Raw genomic sequence first — 27,205 nt, 5'->3', positions numbered from 1 at the left:
TTCTAAGTAAAAGTGTATGTGAGTGAGGTTGAGGGAGGGAGAGGGAGGGGGAGGCCAAGGATGAGATGGAGGGATGGAGTGGAGAGGTGTATGAGAAAGGGATGTGTGAGCTGGGAGCAGGGCAGTGAAATGGCGGGGGACAAGGCAACACGGAGGCGATTTGTTATGGCCCCTCCTTTACTGGATTAAAGTGTTGGCAATAGATAGAGAGATAATCTATCTATCTATCTCCTGCCAGACTCCTTAATCCCGTAAAGGGTGGCCACAAACAAATCGCCTCCATGTTGCCTGGTCCCCTGCCATTTCACTGCCCTTCTCCCAGTTCACACCCCCCTCTCTCATATTCCTCTCCACTCCATCCCTCCATCTCATCCTTGGCCTCCCCATCCCTCTCCACTCCTCCACCTCACTCACATACACTTTCCTCATCAGTCTCTCACTCTCCATCCTCTCCACATGGCCAAACCACCTCAGTGTGTTGCTCCTAACACTTCTTGTCACATCCACATCCACACCACAATGCTCCTTCACATCTTCATTTGTCAGTCTCTCTTTCCATTTAACTCCACATGCTCCTTTCAAATAAAAGTGTCATAATAATGAATGTTTTCCCACTTTCATAATGTTTATTCCTGTATTTTTTTTTTATTTTTTATCTGGGTGGTATAATACAGAATGTGCTGAAAGAGAGGAGAAGGAAAAGGAGAGAGATAATGGGTGCACCTGTGTGCACACAACCCTTACTGTCAAAAAACAGAAAGACCAGAGATAAGTATGGTGGACTGATGAAGAAGGGGTAAGGGATGGTGAGGTTGTAAGTTGTGGTTGTAAGAACAGTAAACAAGGAATATGATTATTTTTCCTGCAGATACAAAAAGAAACAAGAGGAAAACAGTACAGTAAAAGATATAATGACACAAAGAAAGTAAATAAATGAAAAATACAGTGTACCTTTTACACTTGTAGATTTGTGGGTTGTAGAGTGGGGAGAGTGAGTGAGCAAGAGGGATGCTTATCTCTCTCCCCACCCTTCTGAGGTCAAATGCAAGCATTGATAAGCAGACACTGTCAGGGAAACACACTTTCTTTCTTTTCTTGACCTACTTGCTTTCTTATTCTTACTTACACTAACACTTCATGGGAGCAAAAGCCGGTCATCCGTTCATGACTGATTCATGAGATTTACTAAACACCTGAATGGTTTGGAGGGTAGAGTAGGTCAGTGTCAACATCTCCATGACCTTCGTTCCCTGCCCAAAATTGTTCGCATTTTTTTACAGATTGCTCTGCATCGACACCACCAGTCATGCTCCAATAAATTGTTGTATAACTTTGGTGCCATTTTAGAGGTTAAAGTGTTCTTTCCATCTGTAAACTTTTTCTCACTTCTCTGTCAACATTCTTCCATCCATCCATCCATCCATCATCCAATCCTACATTGCCCCATGAGGAGTGTAGGAGCCCAGGGATATGCAGTTGGTCCTGACATTTAAGATGAGAGTGACCAGTCTCACTCATCCCTGAGTGGCATTGCATGAGCAATCAACCCCAAACACCCCTTAGATATAAACCTTTACCGGGTTAATCCAATTGGAGCTCAATAATTACCCACTAAACCACCAGGTGCCAAAATTTGGTTATATGGTTACCACCCTGTGTAGTAAATGGTTTCCTGGTGTAGAGGAAACCATTTGGCTTGTCACTCAGTGTAGAGTCACCCACAGGCAGAAGGAAGAGAAAAGAATGGAGGAAAGAAAGACAGAAGAGGGAGTGTAATGTCACCCGTAGGCAGAAGGACAAGGAAAGAATGAAGGAAAGAAAGACAGAAGAGGATAGAAGGAAAGAAGGATGGAGGAGAGGAAAGGGCAGACACCCGACAGCAGCACTACATTGAGTGAGTGGATGGTGAGTGCCCCCACCTATTCTTCCATCTTTATATTTGTCTCCTCTGCTGCTACCTTTATCACCCTGGTTACATTCTTGACCTTTTAAAGCAGTTTCATACATTGCTTTCGCTTTACACTCAGATTTTTTTCAATATTCCTCATCCATTGTTATTACTTTCTCATACTAGCCTTTTGACCTCTCTCCTCAACATACAACACTCATGTCTGTCTTTCCACATCATATACAGTTTCTCAACTTCCCATCCAGTCATTAAATGCTTTCTTCTTCTCTGCCAGAGCTTATTTCACCTCATCATTCCACCATACTGTCCCTTGCACCTTGTTAAGTTTCATCTTCACCCTGCTTACTGTCTCACATGCTGCACAGATTTCTTCTGTGAATATCTTACACATGCCTTCCACCTCCTCCATTTGCCTCAGATTATAATTACCCAATCTTTCCTCCTCCGCTCTCTTTTAGTTTGCCTTTTTTCCATCCTCCTGCAGCTTTTCTAGTCTCCTCGCAGGAGCTGCTTCCTCCTGTCTTTACTTCTTTTCACCTGCTGCTTTTGCATCTTTATCTTGGACATTACTATATAATTGCCAGATAGTCCACTCCATTAACCTCTATGCACTCTCATATCCAACACAGGTATTAACATTTGCTCATCCAAACACACACATGTAACCTATTATTGCTTTTCATTCATCCAACTCACCACCTATTCTACTTATCACTTGCCATTTATTCCTGTGGATCATTTTGTTCTTCTGGAAGGTATTGGTATGGCCAAACCCTTCCCAGCACTAATGCCCACCAGAACACTACCATTCCCATCCACTTCATCAGGTACACCCCACTCACCAACCACCCCATCTACCTTGACACCAAAACCCACATAAAAACACTTTCTCACTCCCTTCAGACTTTTCCATACATTGCTTCCACTTCTGTCCAAAACTCACCAATCATTCTAGTCGCTTGGTACTCGGTTGGGGCATATGCAGTACACAGACAATCTCCCACGCTTGTATTTCCTCTTTCATTCTTATCTTCACAATTCAAGATCTGACTGATCCAGACTCCCTTATATTTTCTTTTTCTTTCCATCTCTTAGTTTCAGCAATGTATATATGGACCCTCTTCTTTGCCTCCTCATGTACATCTATTCCTGCACGTATATCCAGTCCATACCCTATTCTGTATTCACTGTCATTTTCAAGGTACTAAACGTAGTAGATGCCTCACTGCAGTTGAAGGAATGTAATCAGATTGATATCTGAGGTTTTACAGGTTGTTCGATAAGCATGGTAACAGATGATGTACAAAAGTTCCAAAAAGTCAAGACATACAAGGAGAGGCTAAACTTTGGTGTACAGACAGAAGCACTGGTGCTAGAGTAATGACAAAGATAAACAAAATACAGTATCAGCACAGGGTGCCAATAGTATAGTATGCAGTCCTATCTGGGAAGCCACAAAAGCTGAGCTTAGAGGAGGTTCACAAAGTAAGTTAAGTATCACCAAATTTTTTTCTTTGAAGATCATCTTTGCTGAGTAATTTAAAGTACTGGAAAACTGTTCTAGGCCCATCATTAAATGCAGATCTTTGAGACACTACACCAAAATAGATCAGTAAATTAATAATTTATAGGGTGCCAGACACTTTGTGTGAGGTATCTACTAGAGCTGGCAATTCATGTGGCACTTTGAATTCCCAAAATTGCTGACTAATTGGAGGTTTACCATGCTGTAGACAGATGTTTCAGGAATTTAAAATAGTATGCTACACTTACAGTATTGCAAATGCACCTTCACCGCTTTGCTTTTCTTCACTCCTTCCAGGTGCAGTATATGGAGGAGACCAGGCATTGGTGTCAGGAGCACGCCAAAGTCGGCAGCAACTAGAAAGGGGCCTCACACTCAGCATGTTTGCTGTGAGGATGGCTGAAATGAAGGCCGACTGGATGACTAACAAGTATGCGTTTACATTGCAGTTCCATTTATGCATCAGTGATTCTAAGAAAGTTTTCATGTACTGACCGGCTCATGTTTGAGTCTTTTGTAGTGAGATTATGGACAAGTACAGTATTTTTTTTTTTTCAGCCCATCAATCAGATAATGTACTTTTATATTTTCTTCTTGTTGCCTACAAACTTTTTTTTTTTCTTCAACTCAAGCAGGTAGTGAAAGGGTTATTAATGGCAATAGGTAAATAAATAATTAGTTGAATGCAGAGTGTGTGTGTGTGTGTGTGTGTGTGTGTGTGTGTGTGTGTGTGTGTGTGTGTGTGTGTGTGTGTGTGTGTGTGTGTGTGTGTGTGTGTGTGTGTGTGTGTGTGTGTGTGTGTTTTCTTACCTAATGATACTTTTACAGGATTGAGTCAGTCTCTTTGTGTCCAATCTTTTAGTACTGTTTTATCATATTTTTCTTTAAAACTGTGAATGTTTTTGGTGTACACAACTTCCTCTGGTAATATATTCCGTTGGTCCGTTGCCCTGTCTGGCATGCTAAATTTTCTCACATCTATCATTAATCTTTTGCTTAAATAATTTCTTGCTGTGTTATCTTCAAGTTGTCTGTCTAGGTACTATATATTCATTAATGTTAATCTTTTCTTCTCCGTCAACACATTTATATAGCATGATCACATTGCCTCTTTTTCTTGTCACTACTGATGTTGGTAATTGTAGCTTATCAAGTCTTTCTTCATAGCTGAGGTCTCTTAGGCTTGGCTCACATCTTGTGGCTGCTCGTTGTACCTTAATCTTCTCTACGTGCTTTTGCATGAGTGGGTTCCATACTACTCCTGCATACACAAATGTTGGTCTTATAAATGATGTAATAATCTTCTTCACCATTTTCTCATTGATGTATGTAAAGGCTACTCTCATATTCACTAACAGGTTATACATGTTTCTTACTTTTTCATGTATATGAAATTCTGGTGATAATCTGTTGTTGATAATTTCTCCTAAATCTTTCTTCTTGTCAGATACTTGTAAACTGTTGCTCCCTAGTTCGTAGTCCCAATCAGGCCTCTTTACACTCATTCCTAATTTTATTACATGACATTTTTCTGCATCGAATTCCATCTGCCATTTATGACTCCATTCATATAATTTTGTTAGATCCTTTTTGTAATCCTTACATGAGTTCTCATTTTTTATTCTGTCTATCTATCTATTGCCAGACGCCTCAATCCCGTTTGGGGTGGCCACAAACAAATCGCCTCCAAGTTGCCCTGTCCCCCGCCTTTTCACTGCCCTGCTCCCAACTCACACCCCCCTCTCTCATATACCTCTCCACCCCATCCCTCCATCTCATCCTCGGCCTCCCCCTCCCCCTTCCCCCCTCCACCTCACTCACATACACTCTCTTCGTCAGTCTTTCACCCTCCATCCTCTCCACATGGCCAAACCTCCTCAGTGTGTTCCTCATAACGCTTCCTATCACATCCACATCAACACCACAACGCTCCTTTATATCCTCATTCGTCAGCCTGTCTCTCCATGTGACTCCACAGGCTCCTATTAAATAACTAATTTCCACTGCTCTCACTCTTGACTTGTGTCCTTCCAACAACGTCCAAGCTTCACTTCTGTACGTTAGAGTTGGTATCACAATACTGTCATGTAGTAACTTTTTCACTTCCATGCTCACTTCCCTGTTTCTTATCACTGCTTTCAAGGAACCAGCAACCTTTCTTCCCTGCTGTACCCTTTCAAGCACTTCATCCTCCAAACCTCCATCCTTACTCATCACACTACCCAAGTACTTAAACGTACTCACATTTTCCAATTCCTCACCATCCAACCTCGCTGTACATTCACTGACTTCACCTCTCTCAAAGACCATCACTTTACTCTTCCCTACATTCACCTTTAGATTCCGTTTCTTACACACTCTCTCAGACTCATCCACCAAGCCTTGCAGCTCCCCTTCGTCTTCACTCAACAACACAGTATCATCTGCAAACAACAGTACAGGGAGTTTCCAAACATTTTCCTCTCTCACCAGGGCCACTCCAACATCCACTACCCTACCTTGTACCTCTTTTATTACCCTAAACATGTACAGATTGAACAACCATGGAGACACGACACATCCCTGTTTCAAACCAACTTTCAAAGAGAAAAATTCACTTAGTTCACCATCCACACGCACTGCAGCCTTTGCACCATCGTACATACTCTTCACATCATTCAACAACTTCCCATCTACTCCATATATTCTTAACACTTTCCACAATCCTTGTCTATCCACCCTGTCATTTTTTATTGATCTTTGTATTTTGACATCATTAGCAAGCATATTCATGTAACTCTCTCTTCCAATTTTATCATTTATATCATTTATATAAACCAGAAACATGATTCGTGCCAACACTGAACCCTGTGGGACACCACTTGTCACCATTCTCCATGACGAGTACTTTCCTCTTGATATTGTGCTTATATCCCTTTCTCCTAGAAAGTCCTGCATCCATTGCAGTAGGCTTGCCTGTATTCAAGTGTCCTTATTAACCTTTCATGAGGTACTCTGTCAAAGGGTTTTTTGAAGTCAAAGTATATACAGGCATACCCTGATGTCTGGCGCATCAATAACCGACAGCTTGCCACACTGAATGTAAGGAATTTGGGAACATTCTCACAATCTGAATGGCCGTTACCTTGCTAGTATGAACACTCCGCCACTCTCTAGGTTTGAAGCACATGTGTCCGAACACGGCTGTGGTGGTGCGAGCGGCTCTCCTTGCCCTCCCTCCATCCCCTCGCTTCCCTCCCTTTCCCCAGAGTGAAGGGGAGAGAAGAAAACAAAGGAGGATAGAGAGGCTAGGGAGGAAGGGGATGAAAGAGAATGTAATAAGAGGGAGGGTGAAAAGATAAAGTGTGAGAAACAGAGGGAGTGAAAAAAGACAAAGGGAAGGAAAAATAGGAAAATGGGAGAAAGGGAGGGAAAGAGAAGAAAACAGAATGAGAGAGAGAGAGAATAGGGAGGAAGAGAAGGCAGGAGGGAGGGAAGGAGGAGGTGTGAGAAGCAGAGGGAGGGAAAGAAGAGAAAGGAAAGGAAAGAGGAAGAAAGTGAAGGGAGAGAAGGAAACAGTGGGAGAAGGAGAGAACGGAGAGAGAAGTGGGAGGGAAGGAGGGAAAGAAAGAAAACATGGGTTGCCCACAGGCCATACTGGAGCGATAGGACAGGCCAAGGTAACAAGGTTGCGATCGGAGGAGCCCAACAGAGAGGAAAGATTAACAGCATAAGGAGAGGGATTAGTTGTAAGGAAGAGGTTAAGTATGTTGGAACTCTTTCCAAGGTGGTCAGGGATACGGGACAACTCAACGAGTGCCTGTCTGACTCACTTCTTCTTCATTTCTGGAACATTTGCGGCCTTTCCTCTAACTTTCTGTCTGCTGCACACTACCTCTCCTCCTGTAATCCTCACTTTCTCTTCTTAACTGAGACTCGTCAGAGACAACTGGTAGCAAACCCTTCTCTTTATCCTCCTACTTTCTCTGTACTCATTTTAAAGCCGAAGGTGGCTGTTGTGTATATGTACTCAACAACTTATTTTGCTCTTTTGTTCCTGAACTTGATTCTTCTGAATTCTCAACTCTCTGGCTTTGGCTTTCCCGTCATTCTCTGACGAAACATATCTGTGCTGTTTACTTATCCCCTAATTCTACTGACTATGAAAAATTCTTTGACTATCATACTTCTATGACTGAACATATCCTATCCATTTCTGCTTTCTCTGGAATCACCATTCTAGGAGATTTCAATGTTCACCATCACCTATGGCACTCCTTTCCTTTCACTGATCCACCAGGTGAGTAAGCCTACATCTTTTCCATCCATAATGACCTAGTGCAGCCTGTACAGCACCGTATCCATATCCCTGATCACTTTGGAGAGAGTTCCAACATCCTTGACCTCTTTCTTACAACTAATCCTTCTGCTTACACTGTTAATCTTTCCTCTCTGTTGGGTCCTCCGATCACAACCTTGTTACATTGACCTGTCCTATTGCCGCAGTACGGACTGTGGATCCTCCAAAGAAACATTGGTTATGGTGCTTTAGAGCTGCTGACTGGGCGACCCTTGGGCAGTGCTTCTTTGATTTTTCCTGGAATGATTATTGCTTCCATGGCCAGGCACCATCTGAGCATACCTTGCACATTATGGAGATTATTCTCTCAGGCATGGAGGCATACATTCCTTTCTCATATCCTTTGACTAGTGCAGGGAAACCTTGGTTTGATCACGCTTATTCTAGTGCTGTCCACAACAAGGAGAGGACCTGTAAAAGGTACCGGAACCAACCCACCCCAGAATCACGTCTATTTTGTGTGTCTGCCTGGAATCATGCTAAGTCTGCTCTTCGCTGTGCTAAAAATAATTTCATCCATACTAAATGCTCTCGGCTCTCCAATTCTAATTCTTCCTTCTCCTTCTGGCACCTTGCCAAAAACCTTTCTACTGTAACAACTTTACCTCATCATGTTTCCCTCCTCTTTTCTACTCTGATGGCTCTGTAGCTGTTTCTTCTACTGATAAAGCAGATCTCTTCACTCCCTCCAATTTCACCTTACACAGTTCCAATGCTGTTCCTCCATTACTTCTCTCCTCTGACTTCCTCATGGCTGACATTAAAATTTTTTCAACTGATGTATTTTATGCCATCACTGGCCTCAATACTAACAAAGCATATGGGCCTGATAGAGTCCCTCCTGTTGTCCTCAATAACTGTGCTTCTGTTCTTACACCCTACCTGGGTAAACTCTTTCGCCTTTGTTTGTTAACTTGTACCTTTCCTTCTTGCTGGAAGTTTGCTCTCATTCAGCCAGTTCCAAAGAAGGGTGACCATTCCCAACCGTGTAACTATCGTCCAATTGCTTTAACATCCTGTATCTCAAAAGTTTTTGAGTCTATTCTTAACAGAAAAATTTTAAGGCATCTTTCCTATCACAGCCTTCTTTCTGATCGTCAGTATGGGTTCTGTCAGGGACACTCCACTGGCGATCTTCTCACCTACCTTTCAGAATCCTGATCATCCTCCTTTCAGGAATATGGCGAATGCTTTGCCATTGCACTTGACATCTCAAAGGCTTTCGATCAAGTCTGGCGTAAATCTTTAATTTCCAAACTGCCCTCTTACGGTTTCTATCCTTCTATCTGTGCCTTCATCTCTAGCTTCCTTTCTGGTCATTCTATAGCCGCTGTTGCAGATGTCCATCGTTCTTCTAGATATATCAACAGTGGTGTTCCTCGGGGCTCTGTCCTATCACCAACTCTCCTCATTTTATTCATCAGTGACCTTCTAAGCTGTACATCTAACCCTGTCCATTTATACGCTGATGATTCCACCCTTCACCTTTCCATTTGGTTCCTACAACGTCCATCTCAGCAGTTACTTCAGCAAACAAGAGATGAGGCTGTGGCACACCTAATGTCTGACTCAGCATTTATCTCTGACTGGGGTAAAAATAATCTTGTTGTTTTTAATACATCAAAGAGGAGGAGGCCGTAGCACGGGCCGAACAGGGTAGTACTCCCGAGGGGAATGGAATGCTGGTGATAGGGAGAGCTGGAGCTCCTGTTTCACTAGCTATCTAACCATCCCCCTTTGCTGACCTTTTCACTGTGACAGTAACATGGAGAGTAGACCAGCATACTCTCCGAAACATTTCCTCTAACTATCTATGCACTACACCACATGCACTTTACATTTCACACAACGTATCCCACTACGTTACAGGGGTTGGCGCCAGCAAGGGCATGTGGCCAGAAAACTTTGCCCCTGCTACCTAGTGGCAGACTTCTGGGGGGAGGCGTGGCACGGGTTCCGCCGGCATAGATTGTGGGTCTAGGGCGAGATGGGGCTCGGACCTGTGCTAGAGGGTACAGGGCATTGCGGTTCCCAGGCTGCCGCTTCTGCCCAATAGAGAGGGGCCCAAACCTGGGAGTAGCGCCCCAGGAGGCTGCCCTATCAGTGGGTGTATAATGGCAGGATAGTTGCAGTGCCAAGGAGTGCTTGGAGGGTGTCCCTGCAGCTGTCCTGGCAGGGTGCCCCGAGGCCACTACCACAGCCACCGGTAAGCTGGTGGGCTAGGGGTCCCAGATCCATTGCCTGAACCTGGGACTATGCAGTGAGTGGGACCTGTGCTGTGTCTGTCCCCCTTTTATTAATACTGAAGATGACAAAACAAAATAAGTTTCAAAGCAAGCCTGAGGACAGTAAATCACCCATGGGGATGAGGGTGGGTTCATGGAATGTGAGAAGTTTGAGGGGAAGAGCGGGGGAAGTCGTTGAGGCATTCAGTAGGAGGTGGGTGGATGTGGCGTGTTTGCAGGAAGTCCGGTACAGGAGTGGATCAGCCAGAAAGATTGTTGGGAAGGACTTTTGCTATAAGTTGTTTTGGCAGGGTGGGACAGAGGGATATGGAGGTGTTGGTGTGATGGTTGCGGAGAAATGGGTGGAATATGTTATGAATGTGTTTAGAGTAAGCGATAGGATATTGGTAGTGAAAATTCTGTTGGGAAGAAAGACAGCAGCGATTATATCGGCATATGCTCCACAGGCAGGATTGGATGAATCAGAGAAAGATAAATTTTGGGATGATTTAATACGTGTGGTAGGTGGTATGCGAGATGATGAGATAGTGATTTTGGGAGGGGACTTAAATGGTCATGTAGGTGAAGCAGCACAAGGTTATGAAGGAGTGCATGGGGGATGTGCGTATGGTCTAAGGAATGCAGAAGGGGAAAGGATACTCGAGTTTGGAGAGGCAACGGACATGGTTGTGTGCAACACATATTTTAGGAAAAGAGACAGTAGGTTAATTACGTATGAGTCTGGGGGAAATAGCAGTCAGATAGATTATTTTCTGGTTAGGAGGGCTGATAGGAGGTTAGTGAGGGATATTAAAGTTATAGGAAGTGAGGAGTGTGTGTAGCAGCACAAACTATTGATTTGTGATATGGTGCTTAAAGAACAAGTGATGAAAAAGAGGACTTATGTACCTAGGAGGAAAATATGGAAGCTGAAAAACCAAGTAGTAAGGGATGCCTTCTATAGCGAGTTGAGGAGAGTGGTGGCTGAACAGGGAGCTGTAGACAGAGGCTTTAATGAACAGTACAGAGCCCTCAAGAACAGTCTCTTGAGAGTTACCGATGTAACATGTGGTTGGACAAGAGGACCACCAAGACATAAAGTAACTTGGTGGTGGGATGAGGGTGTAGAAGCTGCAGTTAAGGAGAAGAGAAGGCTTTTCCAGGAATGGAAGAAGGGTGGTAGCAAAGAGGAATATTTGGCTGCCAAGCTTAGGGCTAGAAGAGAGGTATACAGGGCAAAGTCTGAGTCACAGAGACTTTTACTTGATAACCTAAATCATGGGGAAAGGATAAATATGCTATTTAGGGTGGCAGGTCAGGTGAAGAGGGATAATCGGGATATTATAGGTGAGCAGTGTGTGAAGAATGATAAAGGAAGGGTAGTGGTGAACAGTGAGGATATTAAAGATGCATGGAGAGAGCATTATAACCAGTCAAAGGCTTTTCGTCTCAGTAACTCTCCTCCTCTTACTGACTCCCTTCAACCTCTGTCTCTTCGCCGCACTGTTGCATCTTTATCTCTTTTCTATCGCTACTTTAATGGTCACTGCTCCTCTGAACTGTCTGCTTGCATTCCTCCACCTCTACGACGGGCGCGTAGCACCCGTCTGGCAGCAAACTCTCATCCCTTTTCTGTCCAACTCCCTAATGCAAGAGTTAACCGTTACTCCCAGTCTTTCATTCATGCAACAGGTCAGCTCTGGAACTGTCTCCCTCTGTCTGTATTTCCTCCTGCCTATGATCTCCAGTCTTTCAAACGCAGTGTGTCCAGGCATCTCAAAATGATCGGATCTTGAATTTGGCTCTCTATTGTATTTTGTTTTTCTCTTCGAGGGAACTGTTACTGCGGGCTCATGGCCTTTGGTTCCTTCTTCCTCGCATAAAAAAAAAAAAAAAAAAAAAAAGTTGTTGAATGAGGAGTTTGACTGGGACAGGGAAGGTTTGGAGCCAGCAGATCCAGTGTCTGGCCCTTGACCTTTGATCGATACTGCTACTGTGAGTGAGGCAATAGGCAGGATGAAGATGGGGAAGGCAGCAGGTGTGTCTGGGTTGACTACTGAAATGTTGAAGGCCTCAGGCGATATAGGGGTGAGTTTAGTCACTGACCTGATAAATAGGATTATTTATGAGTGTGTTGTCCTAGATGATTGGCTGAAGAGTGTAAATGTAAATGTGTATAAAGGGAAGGGTGATGCCCTGGAAAGAGGAAATTATAGAGGTATAAAGTTTTTAGATCAGATAATGAAGGTAATGGAGAGAGTTTTAGAAGGTATGATTAGAGAAAGAGTGAATATTGATGAGATGCAGTTTGGGTTTATGCCAGGTAGGGGGACCACTGTTCCCATATTCATTGTTCGACAGCTTCAGGAAAAATATATTGGTAGGAGAAGGGATCTTTATTTTGTTTTTGTTGATTTGGAAAAAGGCTTTGACAGAGTCCCTTGAGAGGTGGTGAAGTGGGCAATGAGAAAGCTTGGCTTGGAGGAGTGGCTGGTTAGTGTGGTTATGGCTATGTATGTGGGTGCTCACACCCAGGTAAGAGTGAACGGAGATTTGAGTGATGAGTTTTCTGTGAATGTTGGTGTGCATCAGGGGTCAGTTTTGAGTCCCATGCTGTTTATCATGGTACTTGAGGCCCTTTCACGTGACTTTAGAAACGGACTTCCGTGGGAGTTGTTGTATGCTGATGATTTGGTGTTGATTGCAGAGAACGAAAGGGAGGCGGAGGAAAGGTTTAGGAAGTGGAGAGATGGTATGGGGCACAATGGCTTAAGGGTTAATGCAGATAAAACAAAAGCGATGATATTTAGGGTTGGTGGCGGTACTGTCAAAGACGAGGGAGAGTGGCCATGTGCAGTTTGCCACAAGGGCGTGGGAAGTAATTCCATCTTGTGCAATGTTTGTGATAAATGAATGCATAAGAGACGTAGTGGTATCAGAGGTAGACCGCGAGATAATGCTGATTTTATGTGTACAGCATGTCGGGGAGAGCAGATGGAGATTGTCAGCTGTGAAAGGATTGAACTTGCTGGTGAATCTCTTGAGTGTGTGGAAGAGTTTTGTTATTTGGGAGACATGTTGTGTGCTGGAGGTTGGGCTGGAGCTAGCTCTGTGGCTAGGGTGAGAAGTGGTTGGAAGAAGTTCAGGGAGCTCTTGCCTCTCCTGACATTGAGAGGACTCTTTCTACGTGCAAAGGGGTCTTTGTATGCAGCATGTGTTAGGAGTGTAATGTTGTATGGTAGTGAGACCTGGGCAGTGAAGGAGGAGGATATTCGTCGGCTCAGATATACAGGTCAATGATTAGGTGGATGTGTAGTGCATCCGTTCGTCCAAGGTCTGGGGGGGCTGGGTTTACGATGGAAGAGTTGAGAGGTAGGATGGGACTGGAGTGTATTGGTGTTGTGATGAGTAGAAGTAGATTGAGATGGCTTGGACATGTGGAGAGGATGGGGGATGATGATTGGGTGAGGAAGGTGAGAAGTGTTAATATTGGGGGTGGGGTTATGAGGGGTAGACCGAGAAAGACATGGGACGAGGTCATTAAGTGTGACCTCAGGGTTAAGGGACTAAACAGGGAGGCTGCAATGGATCGTACAGCATGGAAAGCCGCCACTAGGTGACCAAGGCCGACGCATCCAAGCATGTTGGAGCCTTTAAAAATGAAACGAAACGATGAAACGAAGGTTGGGTTGAAACAGGGATGTCATGTCTCCATGGGTGTTCAATCTGTTCATGGATGGGGTAATAAAAGAGGTACAAGGTAGGGTAGTGGATGTTGGAGTGGCCCTGGTGAGAGAGGATAGTGTTTGGAAACTCCCTGTACTGTTGTTTGCAGATGATACTGTGTTGTTGAATGAAGACGAAGGGGAGCTGCAAGGCTTGGTGGATGAGTTTGGGAGAGTGTGTATGAAATGGAATCTAAAGGTGAATGTAGGGAAGAGTAAAGTGATGGTCTTTGAGAGAGGTGAAGTCAGTGAATGTACAGCGAGGTTGGATGGTGAGGAATTGGAAAATGTGAGTACTTTTAAGTACTTGGGTAGTGTGATGAGTAAGAATGGAGGTTTGGAGGGTGAAGTGCTTGAAAGGGTACAGCAGGGAAGAAAGGTTGCTGGTTCTTTGAAAGCAGTGATAAGAAACAGGGAAGTGAGCATGGAAGTGAAAAAGTTACTACCAGACAGTATTGTGATACCAACTCTCACATATGGAAGTGAAGCTTGGACTTTGTTGGAAGGGCGCAAGTCACGAGTGAGAGCAGTGAAAATGAGTTATTTAAGAGGAACCTGTGGAGTCACATGGAGAGACAGGCTGACAAATGAGGATATAAAGGAGCTTTGTGGTGTGGATGTGGATGGGATAGGAAGCATTAGGAGGAATACACTGAGGTGGTTTGGCCATATGGAGAGGATGGAGGGTGAGAGACTGACGAGGAGAGTGTATGTGAGTGAGGTGGAGCGGGGAAGAGGGAGGTGGAGGCTGAGGATGAGATGGAGGGATGGGGTTGAGAGGTATATTAGAGAGGGGGGTATGAGTTGGGAGCAGGGCAGTGAAATGGCGGGGGACGGGGCGATGTGGAGGCGATTTGTTTGTGGCCACCCCGAACGGGATTGAGGCGTCTGGCAATAGATCGATATATAGATAGACTTTTGGAATCGTTTTGTGGATTTTAAAAGGAATGTCACAGCTTGTTTATCAGACCTTTTAAAAGAAACGTGGCAGCCAAGGGGTTAACTCGCCCCGTCCCGTCGACGTATGGGTACGTTGCAACGATTTGCATTTGCCAGTCCCGGCGACGTACCAGTACGTCGTGCAATTGCAAGGTCCCTCATTTGCACAATTTTCGCCCGTGATTTTTCGTATGTATACACGGGACACCTTCCTCTATTCCTCTACAAGATGCCAAGCAGGGATAATGCCTTACACCACATACCCTCCCCCCTCCCCCCCTCACACCATTGTCTCGGCAATGGACCTGTTACCAGTGACCTGGCTAGTAAAGATATTCAGGGCCAGAGTGATTCCCCAATCGATGACAATGTGGAGGAAAATGTTTACATAACATTAGAAGAAGAAACAGCCAGAAATAATGATCAGGTAATGTGGCAAAAAAAGGTCAGGTATGGTGATTAGTTAGTGAGTGAAACAATGCTTATAATTCCTTTATTACTGCTTGAAAACCAATATACTCTCATACTACATATACATTCGTACCAAGTAAATAATTAAATACCGTTTATGAGTGGATAAAATAGTTACCCTCCCATAGAACTCGTTTTCTTTGGTTCCAGCATGTTAGAAAACCCAGTCAGGTAAGGAGGAACTCCTACTTGGATTGGGTATTTTCAACCTCAGGTGAGCGATTTCTCTATGAATTTTCGATGTTTCTCACCAAAAGCGAAGGTTTTAGCCAAAAAATTTTTTTTCGAAAATACCTCGGGACTGGGGGATGTCGGAGGTGTGGAAAACCTCGGGATGTGACGGGTTAATGTATCATTTGCTATATTAGTGGTAAGTGAGGGCACTCACCAACCACTCACTCGATGTATTGCTGCTCTCTGGTGACTGCCCTTTCCTCTCTTTCTTCCTCTTCTGTCTTTCCTTCTTTCTTTCCTCTTCCTTTTGTCTGCTAGTGACTCTGCACTGAGTGACAAGACAAATAGTTTCCTCAAACCCAAGAAACCATTTACTATGCTGGTTGGTAACCATATAACCAAGTTACGGCACCAGGTGGTTTAGTGGAAAATTAAGGTGCTCCAGTCGGATTGAGCCTGCTTAGGTTTATATCCAAGGGGTGGCTGGGGTTTATTGGTCACATAATGCCACTCAGGGATTAGTTAGTCTGGTCACTCTCATCTCAAATGTCAGGACCAACTTGCCTAGCCTCAGGCTCCCACACTCCTCATAGGGCAACATGATTAGATAATGAGTGAATGAATTAAAAGTTTTTATATAAGTATTTAACTTCATTTATGTAGGACAGATTTCCTGTGGTTTCTTGTCTTGTATCATTTAATTCCATTAATTTGGAAACTGAACCATGTACATTTGAATACAATATTTTCATTTTACTATTTTTATATTTTCTCTCTGTTTGGTTTACTATTTTGCCATTTAATTGGCTCTTCTGTATATATGCCACTTCCTCAGTGGTAGCCCTGCTACCTTGAAGAAAAAGTGTCTTTCTTCTTATTCACTCCTCTAATTATTTTTCCTTTTTGCTTCTTCAAGTTTTTCATTTAATATTTCCCTATCTTCTCTGTTTAAGCATCTCCTTATCCACGTGTTCTTCATTTCTTCACCTTGTGTGTTTTTTTTTTTTTTTTTTTTTTTTTAGCATAGTTGAGCTTTTGAATGTTACTTTTATTGGCCTGTGTTTACCACATTCATATTTTCACACACTATGAAATTTCGCAGTATCTTTTTCTGATGCTCCTTCTATTACTTTATTCAAAATTTTAATGTTAATGCTCATTTCAGTTTTGTTTCTGATTATTTTATTCTTTATTTCCTCTTTCTTGCCTACCATTATTATTGATTTGTTTATTGACTTGTTCATGTCGGCTGTCTCCCCTAGTAATTTTGGATTTGTCTTTTACTTCCTTAACTTTCTGCCTGATGTTTACATTTTCAAACCATATTGGATCAGTGCCATGTCTGCTCCTTATTTCATCCATTTCTTTGAAGATCTGAGCAAAAGCTGTTTTCACCTCATCCTTTACTGTGCAGACTTTATCAACGGATTCTTCAAACACTTTTCTCTTTTCTAATATGTTGTGTGCCTTTTTATTACTTCATCCTTTTCTTTATTGCATAACATTTGCTGGTGATGTACCACTTCAGTTCTCATTTCTGATGTTTTGTTTTTCAAGTCACTTAAAACTGCTGACATTTCACGTACAGTATTGCAACATCTTTTTTGTTTACCATTAATGTCAGTTTTTCATTCCTTTTTAAAATTCTTTGTTTTTTTCCCCTCTCTTGTTGTAATTCCCCTTTAATCTGTAAGACTTATTCCTCAAACATCTTGACTCTTTCTGCTTACCTTTTAAATATTTCTGCATCTACCAAGTCACAATAGAAGGGATCATATTTATTTTTATCTTTGTCTCCTAGTTTGTCTAAGAATGTGTGTGTGTGTGTGTGTGTGTGTGTGTGTGTGTGTGTGTGTATTTACCTATTTGTAGTATACAGGAATTGAGCAATGCTCGTGTTGTCCTGTCTCCATATCCACATTTATCTAGTCTACTTTTACACACATGAATGTTTTTTTTCATGTACCACCATTTCGTCTAAGTCATTCCAAATATTTATGTATTTACCTAATATACCTAATTGTGATATACATGAAATGTGCTATGTTCGTGGGTTCCCGTTGCTGTTTCTTAGTACAGTAAGTCAAATTTAGTTTTAAACTCGTATAAGTTTTTAGACTGGACGATCTCTTTGTCCGGGCTATTCCATAAGTCTATACATCTGTAAGGAAAGCTATATTTCTTGATATCCTTCAAGCTGCTTGACTTTTTCAATTTCATACCGTGTCCTCTTGTTGCTCTCTTATCACGGCTGGATTAAGCATGTGGGAGGCCCGGGGCCCGCTTGGAAGGGAGGCCCCCTTTCCAACTCCCCCAATGGCATACACCACAGACTGGTAACTTAAGTCCTAATATATAAATAGGACACTTTTAGTTAGGAAATACTGAACGGGGACTATTCATCCAATGCTGTAATATGTAATGCATAAACACGAAATGAAATGAACACAAGTTGCTCTGGTGGGAGGCCCCCTCTTGGTGGGTGGCCCAGGGCCTGGGCCCCTTGAGCCCCCCCCTTAATCCGGCGGTGTCTCTTATCCCATACAAAGAGATCTTCTCGGTCAATTTTATCTACTCCTATCATCGTCCTAAATACTGCAATCATGTCTCCCCTCTTTCTTCTTTCCTCTAAGGAAGGCAAATCCAGCTTTTCCAGCCTCTCTCAGTATGATAGATCTGCCAGACTGGGGACCATCTTGGTTGCTGTTCTTTGTATTCTCTCAATCTTGTTTATATCTTTCTTTTTGTGTGGGGACGACACTACCGCTGCATATTCTAACCTGGGGCGAATCATGGCCACTATCAATTTTTTCATCATCTCCTCATCCATATAATGAAATGCTACTCGTATGTTAGTCAAGAGTGTATACATCTCTCTAACTATCTTGTTAATGTGTTTTTCAGGTGACAAACTATCTTGGACCAGCACTCCCAAATCTTTCTCTTCTCTCCTTTTTGTGATTAATTCATTATCCAACAAATAATTCAGTGATGGCCTCGTGGACTTTTACCCATTTCCAATATTTTACATTTCTTTACATTAAATTTCATATCCCACATCTGGCTCCAATCATGTATCCTATCCAGATCCTCCTGCAGCATTTTACAATCCTCCTCAACCTCTACCTTCCTCAAGATCTTTACATCATCAGCAAACAGACTTGCATAACTGTTCACTCCATCTACCATATCATTTACGTAAATCAGGAACATTACTGGCTCCAACACCGAGCCCTGAGGGACTCCACTTGTTACTTCCCTCCATCCAGACATCCTATCCTTTATTACTGTCCTCATTTGTCTGTCTCTCAAAAAGTCTCTCATCCATCCCAGGAGTTTCCCCTTCAGTCCTCCTGTATATTCTAGTTTCCACAGTAGTCTCTTAAGGGGTACCTTGTCGAAGGCCTTCTCTAAGTCTAAGTACACACAATCACTGAACTATCTCTCTCCTCCTGTACTGTCAATCGCTCTTGAGTAAAAGCTCAACAAGTTGGAAACACGTGACCTTCCACTTCTGAATCCAAACTGACATTCAGCCAAAATATTCATCTCTTCTAGATTTTTTATCCATCTGTCTTTCAGGATTCTCTCACACAATTTTGCGACCATGCTGGTTAGAGACACTGGTCTATAATTCATGGGTTCTTCCCTGTTTCCTCCCTTATAAATTGGTACCACATTTGCCCTCATCCATTCCTGTGGCACTTTCCCCTCTTTCCCCTGCTTGTCGTACGAGGCGACTAAAAGGGTTGGTGGTGGGTTAGTGCCCCACCCCGTAAAAAGAACTAACTAAAAAAACAAATAAAGCGCCTCGGACCCGTTCGGACCATACGTTTACGACTAAGGAACGGACAAAGGACATACTGAGAATGGGAACATGGAACGTGAGAGGAGTGAATGATGAAGTGAAAGAGAGAGAGATTGTCCAGGTGCTTGAGGATGCAAAAGTGGATATATGTGGATTGACTGAAACTAAATGGTTAAGTGAAAGGATGAGAGAATGGGAATACGGTGTAGGTATATGTGCGGGAGTCAGTGAGAATGAGAGGGCAAGAGAGGGAGTATGTCTGATGATAAGTAAGAAGTGGAAGGAGAATATAAGAGAGTATGGAACAGTGGGTGCAAGGATTGTATGGGTGAGGATGAAAGTAGGCATACAAGCATGGGCGATTGTATGTGTGTATGCTCCAACAGAGGATCGAGTGGCAAGAGTGAAAGATGAGTTTTGGGCGAGAGTAGAAGCATGTATGGACAAGTTTGAGAGGAGCGAGAGAGTGCTGTTGATTGGAGACATGAATGGCAAAGTTGGGAATGTACGAGTGGATGGAGTGGTTGGTCAGTGGGGTGTGGCAGCTGAAGTAGATGGGAATGGTAGTGCTTTGGTGAACATCTGTGCTGGTAAGGGGTTGGCAATAGCCAATACCTACTTTCGTCATAAGATGATCCACCGGTATACATGGAGAGTAATGAGGAGGTTGGATGGTGAACTTGTTGAACGAAAGGCAATGATAGACTACGTGTGTGTGGATGAGCAAATGAGAAGACAAGTGTTGGATGCAAGGGTGTGGAGAGGGTGGGGGAATGGAGTCTCGGACCATCACTTAGTGATGGCCAAGATAGAGCTGCAAAGAAAGTGGTTGAGGAGATGAAGGGGAAGACAGGAGGAAGCAGCTCCTGTGAGAAGAGTGGAGAAATTGCAAGATAGTGAGAAAATGACAGAGTATAAGAGCATAGTGGAAGAAAGATTGGGAAGGTATGAGCTAGAGCAGATGAAAGGGGTGGAAGACATATGTAAGATATTCACGGAAGAGATAAGCGCAGCGTGTGAGGCAGTTTGTGGAGTGAGGAGGAGATGCAAGGGTGTGCAAGGGACAGCATTGTGGAATGATGAGGTGAAACGAGCTGTGGAACAAAAGAAGAAGGCATATGGCGAATGGTTGGTGAGTAGAGGTAGGGGAGAGGATGAGAGAGAGAAGAGAGAGGTATATGTGAGCAGGAGAAGGGAGTTAAGAGACTGGTGAAGGAGAGTAGAAGAAAGTGGATGAAGAGTTTGGGAGGAATCTGAGTGTGAAATGGAGGGAGAGTAAGAAATTGTTTTGGAAGGTGGTATAGAAAGTAAGGCAGTGTGAAAGGGGAAATAGTAGGGGAGTGAAAGATAGGAATAATAGCTTGTTGGTGGAGAAGAGAGAGAAATTGAGGAGATGGAAGGAGCACTTTGAGGATTTGTTGAATGTAGAGAGTGAGAGCAGTGTGAGTATAAGTGGTTGGGGAATGGCTGGGAGAAGAAGAGATGAGAGGAGGGAGGAAGAGATCAGTAGGTCAGAAGTAGTGGAAGCGATGAAGAAGATTAAGCTGGGAAAGGCCCCAGGAATTGATGGAGTGTGTGGTGAAATGCTTAGGTAAGGGGGTGAGATTGTTGTGGAGTGGATATGGAAGTTGTGTAGATTGGCTTGGGAAGAGAGAAGGGTCCCAGAGGACTGGAAATCAGGTATAATTATTCCTCTGTACAAAGGAAAAGGGGAGAGAGAAGTATGTGGTAACCATAGGGGTATTTGCCTTCTTAGTGTGACGGGTAAAATATATGGTAGAATACTCATTGATAGGGTTAGGCATATGACAGAGGAGCTAGTTGGAGAAGAACAAGGGGGATTTCGGAAGGGAAAAGGGTGTGTAGATCAGATATTTGTTCTAAGATGTTTAGTGGAGAAGTATCTAGAGAAGGGAAGGAAAGTGTATGCTGCCTTCATGGACTTGGAGAAAGCTTATGACAGAATAGATAGGCAAGGTATGTGGAAGGTATTAAGAATATATGGAGTGGAGGGGAAATTGTTGAGTGCTGTGACGAGTATGTACGAGGGAGCTAGGGCTACGGTGCGAGTGGATGGTGAGCTGAGTGAGTTCTTTGATCTCAGTGTGGGACTGAAACAGGGTTGTGTGATGTCTCCATGGCTGTTTAATATATACATGGATGGGGTTGTAAAGGAGGTGCAAGGTAGGGCAGTGGATGTGGGGGTGGCCCTAATGAATGAGGGTGAGATTTGGAAGCTTCCGGTGTTGCTGTTTGCTGATGATACAGTATTGTTGAGTGAAGATGAATGGGAGTTGCAAGGTTTGGTGAATGAATTTGGGACAGTGTGTAGGAGGAGGAAGCTGAAAGTTAATGTAAACAAAAGTAAAGTTATGGTGTTTGAGAGGAATGAAGTCACAGAGTGTGCAGTGAGGTTGGATGGTGAGGATATGGAGAATGTGAGTGCATTCAAGTTCTTGGGTAGTGTGATGAGTAAGGATGGAACTTTGGGGGATGAAGTACGTGAAAGGGTACAGCAGGGAAGAAAGGTTGTTGGTACACTGAAAGCAGTGATGAGAAATAGGGAGGTGAGTATGGAAGTTAAGAAGTCACTGCATGATGGTATTGTGATCCCTACCCTGATGTTTGGAAGCTAAGCGTGGACCTTGCAAGAGGGGAACAAGTCAAGTATGAGAGCAGTGGAAATGAGTTACTTGAGAGGAGCATGTGGAGTGACGTGGAGGGACAGGTTGACGAATGAAGATGTGAAGGAACGTTGTGGGGTAGATGTGGATGTGGTTGAAAAGATTAGGAGAAATACACTGAGGAGGTTTGGACATGTGGAGAGAATGGAGAATGAAAGACTGACTAAGAGGGTGTATGTAGGTGAGGTGGAGGGAGGGAGAGGGAGAGGTAGACCAAGGATGAGGTGGAGGGATGGAGTTGAGAGGTATATGAGGGAGGGGGGGGTGAGTTGGGGGGATGGGAGTCAAATGGTGGGTGACAGAGTGACTTGGAGGCATTTTGTCTGCGGCCACCCTTTGCGGGATTAGGGCGTCGGGCTATAGATAGATAGACATTTCTAATCACTCCCTCCCCTTCCACGAACTCTTTTTCGTTAGTGAAAACCAATTGGAAACATTTGTTCATTATTTCAGCTTGCATGGCTGCATCTTTATAGACCTCTCCTTTTACTTTCAGTTTGGTGATTCCTTCCTTTTGTTTTAGTTTGCCATTAACAAATCTATAAAACAGTTTGGGTTCATCCTTGCATTCGTGTTTTATACCTTTTTCAAAATTCCTTTCTTCTTCTCTACGTATCCTTCTGTGTTCATTTCTAGTTCTTTTATATTCTTCCTTTGTTCTGTTGTTACCTCTCTTCCTCCAATTGTTCCACACCTTATCTCTCTCTTTTTTTGCTGTCATACACCTTCTATTAAACCACTCCTTTTTCCTGTTTTCTATCCCCCGTACTCTTGGTACAAATTTTTCCACTCCCAAATTATATAGGTCTAGAAAGATATCCCACTTCCTCTGTATCTCTCATGTTTCTTTGAATTTTCTCCAATCTGCATTTTCAAAAACTTTTCTCAATCCTGTAAAATTTGCTCTCCCAATGTTGTATCTGCCCTGCCTATGAAGCTCGTCTTTTGGCTTTACGTTCCCTGTGATCATCTGGAACTTAATGACCACATGATCACTTTTTCCTATAGGACAGAACTATTTCAGTGATTCTATTATATCGGGATCTTTGGTAAACAGTAAATCTAACCTTGCTGGTGTGTATTCACCTCTGAACCGTGTCTCTTCTTTGACCCATTGCGTCATCACATTATTCATCATTTATTTTGTGTTAGGTGGTGGCGACCATTATCCACTCACTTGATGTAGTGCTGCCTACGTCCTTAGCTTTTATCATTCTTTTTCTGTGCTTGCCCTCCTCTCTTCCTATTTCTCCTATTTTTCCTGTCACTTCTTATTCCTTTTCTTTCCTTTACAGGTGGCTTTACATTGAGTGACAGGCCAAATGGTTTCCTGTAAGCCAAGAAACCATTTACAGTGTCAAATGGCAACCCTTTGCGGGATTATGGTGTCTGGCAATAGATAGATAGATTGATATTTGATAATATAGTGCCCCATGAATCCTCACTGCCTCCTGAGTCCCATTCCTCCCAGTTCACCTCTTTACAGTTAAAGTCACCCACCAAAATTATATTGTTGCTTTTCTCAGTTATTTTTGGTAAATAACTAGCCATATCTGACAACATCTTCTGGTATTCGTCATCATTCCATGCTCTCGTCTTAGGAGGAACATAAACTACTGCCATATCTCTCTTACCATTCTCTCCAGTTTCTAATTTCATATATATCACTTCAGCCCTGCCTTCTCTTATTTCCATGGTATCTACATTTATGTTGTTCTTCACTGCTATCATCACTCCTCCTCCAGTTTTTTCTTTTCTGTCTCTTCTCCACAGTTTGTATTTACCATCTCCCAAATGAACATCAATATCTTCTCTTAATTTGGTCTTTACAAAGCACATGACATAGGTTCATGTTCCTTCAAGAAATCGTTAATTTCAAGCCTTGCCGATATTAAATCATCAACATTAGTATACAGTATACCACCTTCAAATTATTTTTGATGTTTTTATACCCTTTTCTCTCCTTCTCTCCATTGGTACCACTTCCTCAATTTCTGATCTTTCATAGCCATCCCCCTTAGTTTCCTTCACTTCTATTTCCTTAAATACCACTTCCTTACTTTCATATCCATCACTCTCCAAAAAAAAGTATTACATTTTTCCTCTATCCTCTTATCATTTTTTTTCCTTTACTTGTTCCTTCAATGATTTGAAAACTTCTCTTTCTTCTTCATTCAGGTCTTTTCTTATTATAGTATTTTACGTCCCTGCCTCATTGCCTAGTTTCCAGGTCACTTTAAGTATATCATTTACCACACTTTCTGATGACAACTTGACTCTCATTGGTCTTGTTTCTCCTTTCTTGTAAGGCCCTATCCTCCTTACTTCCTCAATTTCTTTTACCCACTTGTCTCCTTCGGGATCAATCGTGCCTCATATTCTCCTTACCAGGTTCATGTCTCTCTCGAGTCTCATGGATCTAACCTTTTCTTCCTCCTCCCTGTTTCCAAATATTACCACACATCTGTTCCTTTCTACAGTTTCTCTCATTATTTTCTCTTTTTTCTTCAGTATTTTCACAACATTTTCTTCCATTTTTTTCTCGTTCATTTCCCTTTCTTCCTGGATGATTTCTCTTAAGCTGACCACTTCTTTCTGTTCTTCTTGTACGTGTGCCCACTTTGCCTTATGCTCTTTCAATACACTCTCACCTTCTCTATATTAACTTACAGTATTTTAAACTGAAAACAAGACCATAGGAGACAGGACAAACATAATTCCTGAAAATTACTTAAGGTTTGCAGCGGTGGCTGGGAGCAGTCAAGAGACATCCATTCACTCTGGCTGTTCGCTCGTGTATTTACCTATTTGTATTTACCTATTTGTAGTATACAGGAATTGAGCAATGCTCGTGTTGTCCTGTCTCCATATCCACATTTATCAAGTCTACCTTAACACACATGAATGTTTTTCTCATGCACCACCTCTTTGTATGAGTCGTTCCAAATATTTAAGAATATACCTAATTGTGATATACACGGAATGTACTATCCTCGTGGGTTTCCGTCGCTGTTTCTCAATAAGTCGAATTTAACTTTAAACTCGTTTAAGTTTTTAGACTGGACGATCTCTTTGTCAGGCTATTCCATAAGTCTATACATCTGTAAGGAAAGCTATATTTCTTGATATCCTTCAAGCAGCTTGACTTTTTCAATTTCATTCCATGTCCTCTTGTTGCTCTCTTATCCCATACAAACAGATCTTCTTTGTCAATTTTATCTACTCCCACCATGGTCCTGAACACCGCAATCATGTCTCCCCTCTTTCTCCTTTCCTCTAACGAAGGCAAATCCAGTTTTTCCAGCCTCTCTCTGTATGACAGGTCTGTCAGACTGGGGACCATCTTGGTTGCTGTTCTTTGTATTTTCTCAATCTTGTTTATATCTTTCTTTTTGTGTGGGGACCACACTACCGCTGCATATTCTAACCTGGGGTGGATCATGGCCACTATCAATTTTTTCATCATTTCCTCATCCATATAATGAAATGCTACTCTTATGTTAGTCAAGAGCTTATAAGTCTCTCCAACTATCTTGTTAATGTGCTTTTCTGGTGACAAACTATCTTGGACCAACACTCCCAAATCTTTCTCTTCTCTCCTTTTTGTGATTAATTCATTACCCAAAAAATAATTCAGTGATGGTCTCCTGGTACTTTTACCCATTTCCAATATTTTACATTTCTTTACATTAAATTTCATTTCCCACATCCGGCTCCAATTGTGTATCCTATCCAAATCCTCCTGCAGTATTTTAAAATCCTCCTCAACCTCTATCTTCCTCAAGATCTTTACATCATCAGCAAACAGACTCGCATAACTGTTCACTCCATCTACCATATCATTTACGTAAATCAGGAACATTACTGGCGCCAACACTGAGCCTTGAGGGACTCCACTTGTTACTTCCCTCCATCCAGACATCTTTTCCTTTATTACTGTCCTCATTTGTCTGTCTCTCAAAAAGTCTCTCATCCATTCCAGAAGTTTCCCCTTTAGTCCTCCTGTATATTCTAGTTTCCACATTAGTCTCTTATGAGGTGTCAGTGTGTGTGTGTGTGTGTGTGTGTGTGTGTGTGTGTGTGTGTGTGTGTGTGTGTTCTTACCCAATTGTTCTTATGTAATTGTATCTTTACAGGAATGAGTGAAGCTCTTACAGTCCCATGTATTAAACCATTTTCATCATACATATCCTTGAATTCATAAATAGTTTTGACACTCATTGTTTCATTTGGTACTGCATTCCACTGATCAGTTGCCCCATTTGGGAAACTGAATTTCCTTATGTCTTTATCGCCTCTCTTTTTATGTAGTTTTTTGCGGAGTCCTCTTGGTGATGCGTCCCCGTATGTTATACATTCATTTATGTCTATTTTCTCTTTCTCTGAGGTGCATTTATATAGCATAATCATGTCTTCTCTTTTCCTTCTCTCCTGTAGTGTTGGTAGATTCAGTTTTTCTAGTCTTTCTTCATAGCTTCGATCCCTTAAGCTTGGTACCCATCTTGTGGCTGGTCTTTGTACTTTTTCAATCTTATCTATGTGTTTATTGAGATGAGGATTCTAGACTGCTGATGCATCCAGGGTTGGTCCGATGAATGATGTTATTATCTTTCACAGCATGTCTTCACTTATATATGTGCATGCAACTCTCATGTTATTAAGCAGTGTATACGTATTGTGTACCTTCTCACTGATGTGGTCAGCCGGAGATAGTCTGTTATTACAATCACATCAAGGTCCTTCTCCCTTTCTGGTATGTGTAGGGTTGATCTTTTTTGCTCATAATCCCTGTCTAGTTTTCTCTCACTTTTACCAAACATAATTACATGACACTTGTCCACAATAAATTCCATTTGCCATTTATTGCTCCATTCATGAAGTTTATTTGATTCTCCTTGTAGCTCTTTGCAAGAATCTTTGTTAGTAATTTTCCTTTGTATTTTTGAATCATCCACAAACATATTTATATAGCTTCCATTTCCATTGTTACTGTCTGTGTCATTTATACATCCATCCATCCATCATCCAATTCTGCGTTGCCCCATGAGGAGCTAGGCAATTTGGTCCTGACAAGATGAGAGTGACCAGCCTCACTTATCCCTGAGTGGCATTACATGAGCAATAACTCCAGCCTATCTATCTATCTATAGCCCGACGCCCTAATCCTGCAAAGGGTGGCCTCAGACAAAACGCCTCCAAGTCGCTCTGTCACCCACCATTTGACTACACTCCCACCAACTCACCCCCCCCCCTCCCTCATATTCCTCTCAACTCCATCCCTCCACCTCATCCTCGGTCTACCTCTCCCTCTCCCTCCCTCCACCTCACCCACATACACCCTCTTAGCCAGTCTTTCATTCTCCATTCTCTCCACATGTCCAAACCACCTCAGTGTATTTCTCCTAA

General features: G+C 42.7%; 1 protein-coding gene across 1 annotated transcript in view; it reads left to right on the top strand.

Moving 5' to 3' along the window:
* The window catches only part of nonC (serine/threonine-protein kinase Smg1), a 1,312,439-nt gene that overhangs the window by 1,035,753 nt on the left and 249,481 nt on the right, over positions 1 to 27,205 (top strand). Inside the window, exon 44 of the mRNA XM_080284159.1 lies at positions 3,732 to 3,864. Within this exon, the coding sequence (XP_080140285.1) occupies positions 3,732 to 3,864 (133 nt within the window). The remainder of the gene's footprint in view (positions 1 to 3,731; positions 3,865 to 27,205) is intronic.

This window comes from Coenobita brevimanus, chromosome 100 (assembly GCF_032717465.1).
Source record: "Coenobita brevimanus isolate Jiangsu-jjx chromosome 100, ASM3271746v2, whole genome shotgun sequence".
Classification (NCBI taxonomy): Eukaryota; Metazoa; Arthropoda; class Malacostraca; order Decapoda; family Coenobitidae; genus Coenobita; species Coenobita brevimanus.
Note: the sequence above shows the minus strand (reverse complement) of the source record. Positions and strands in the feature narration are given on the sequence as shown.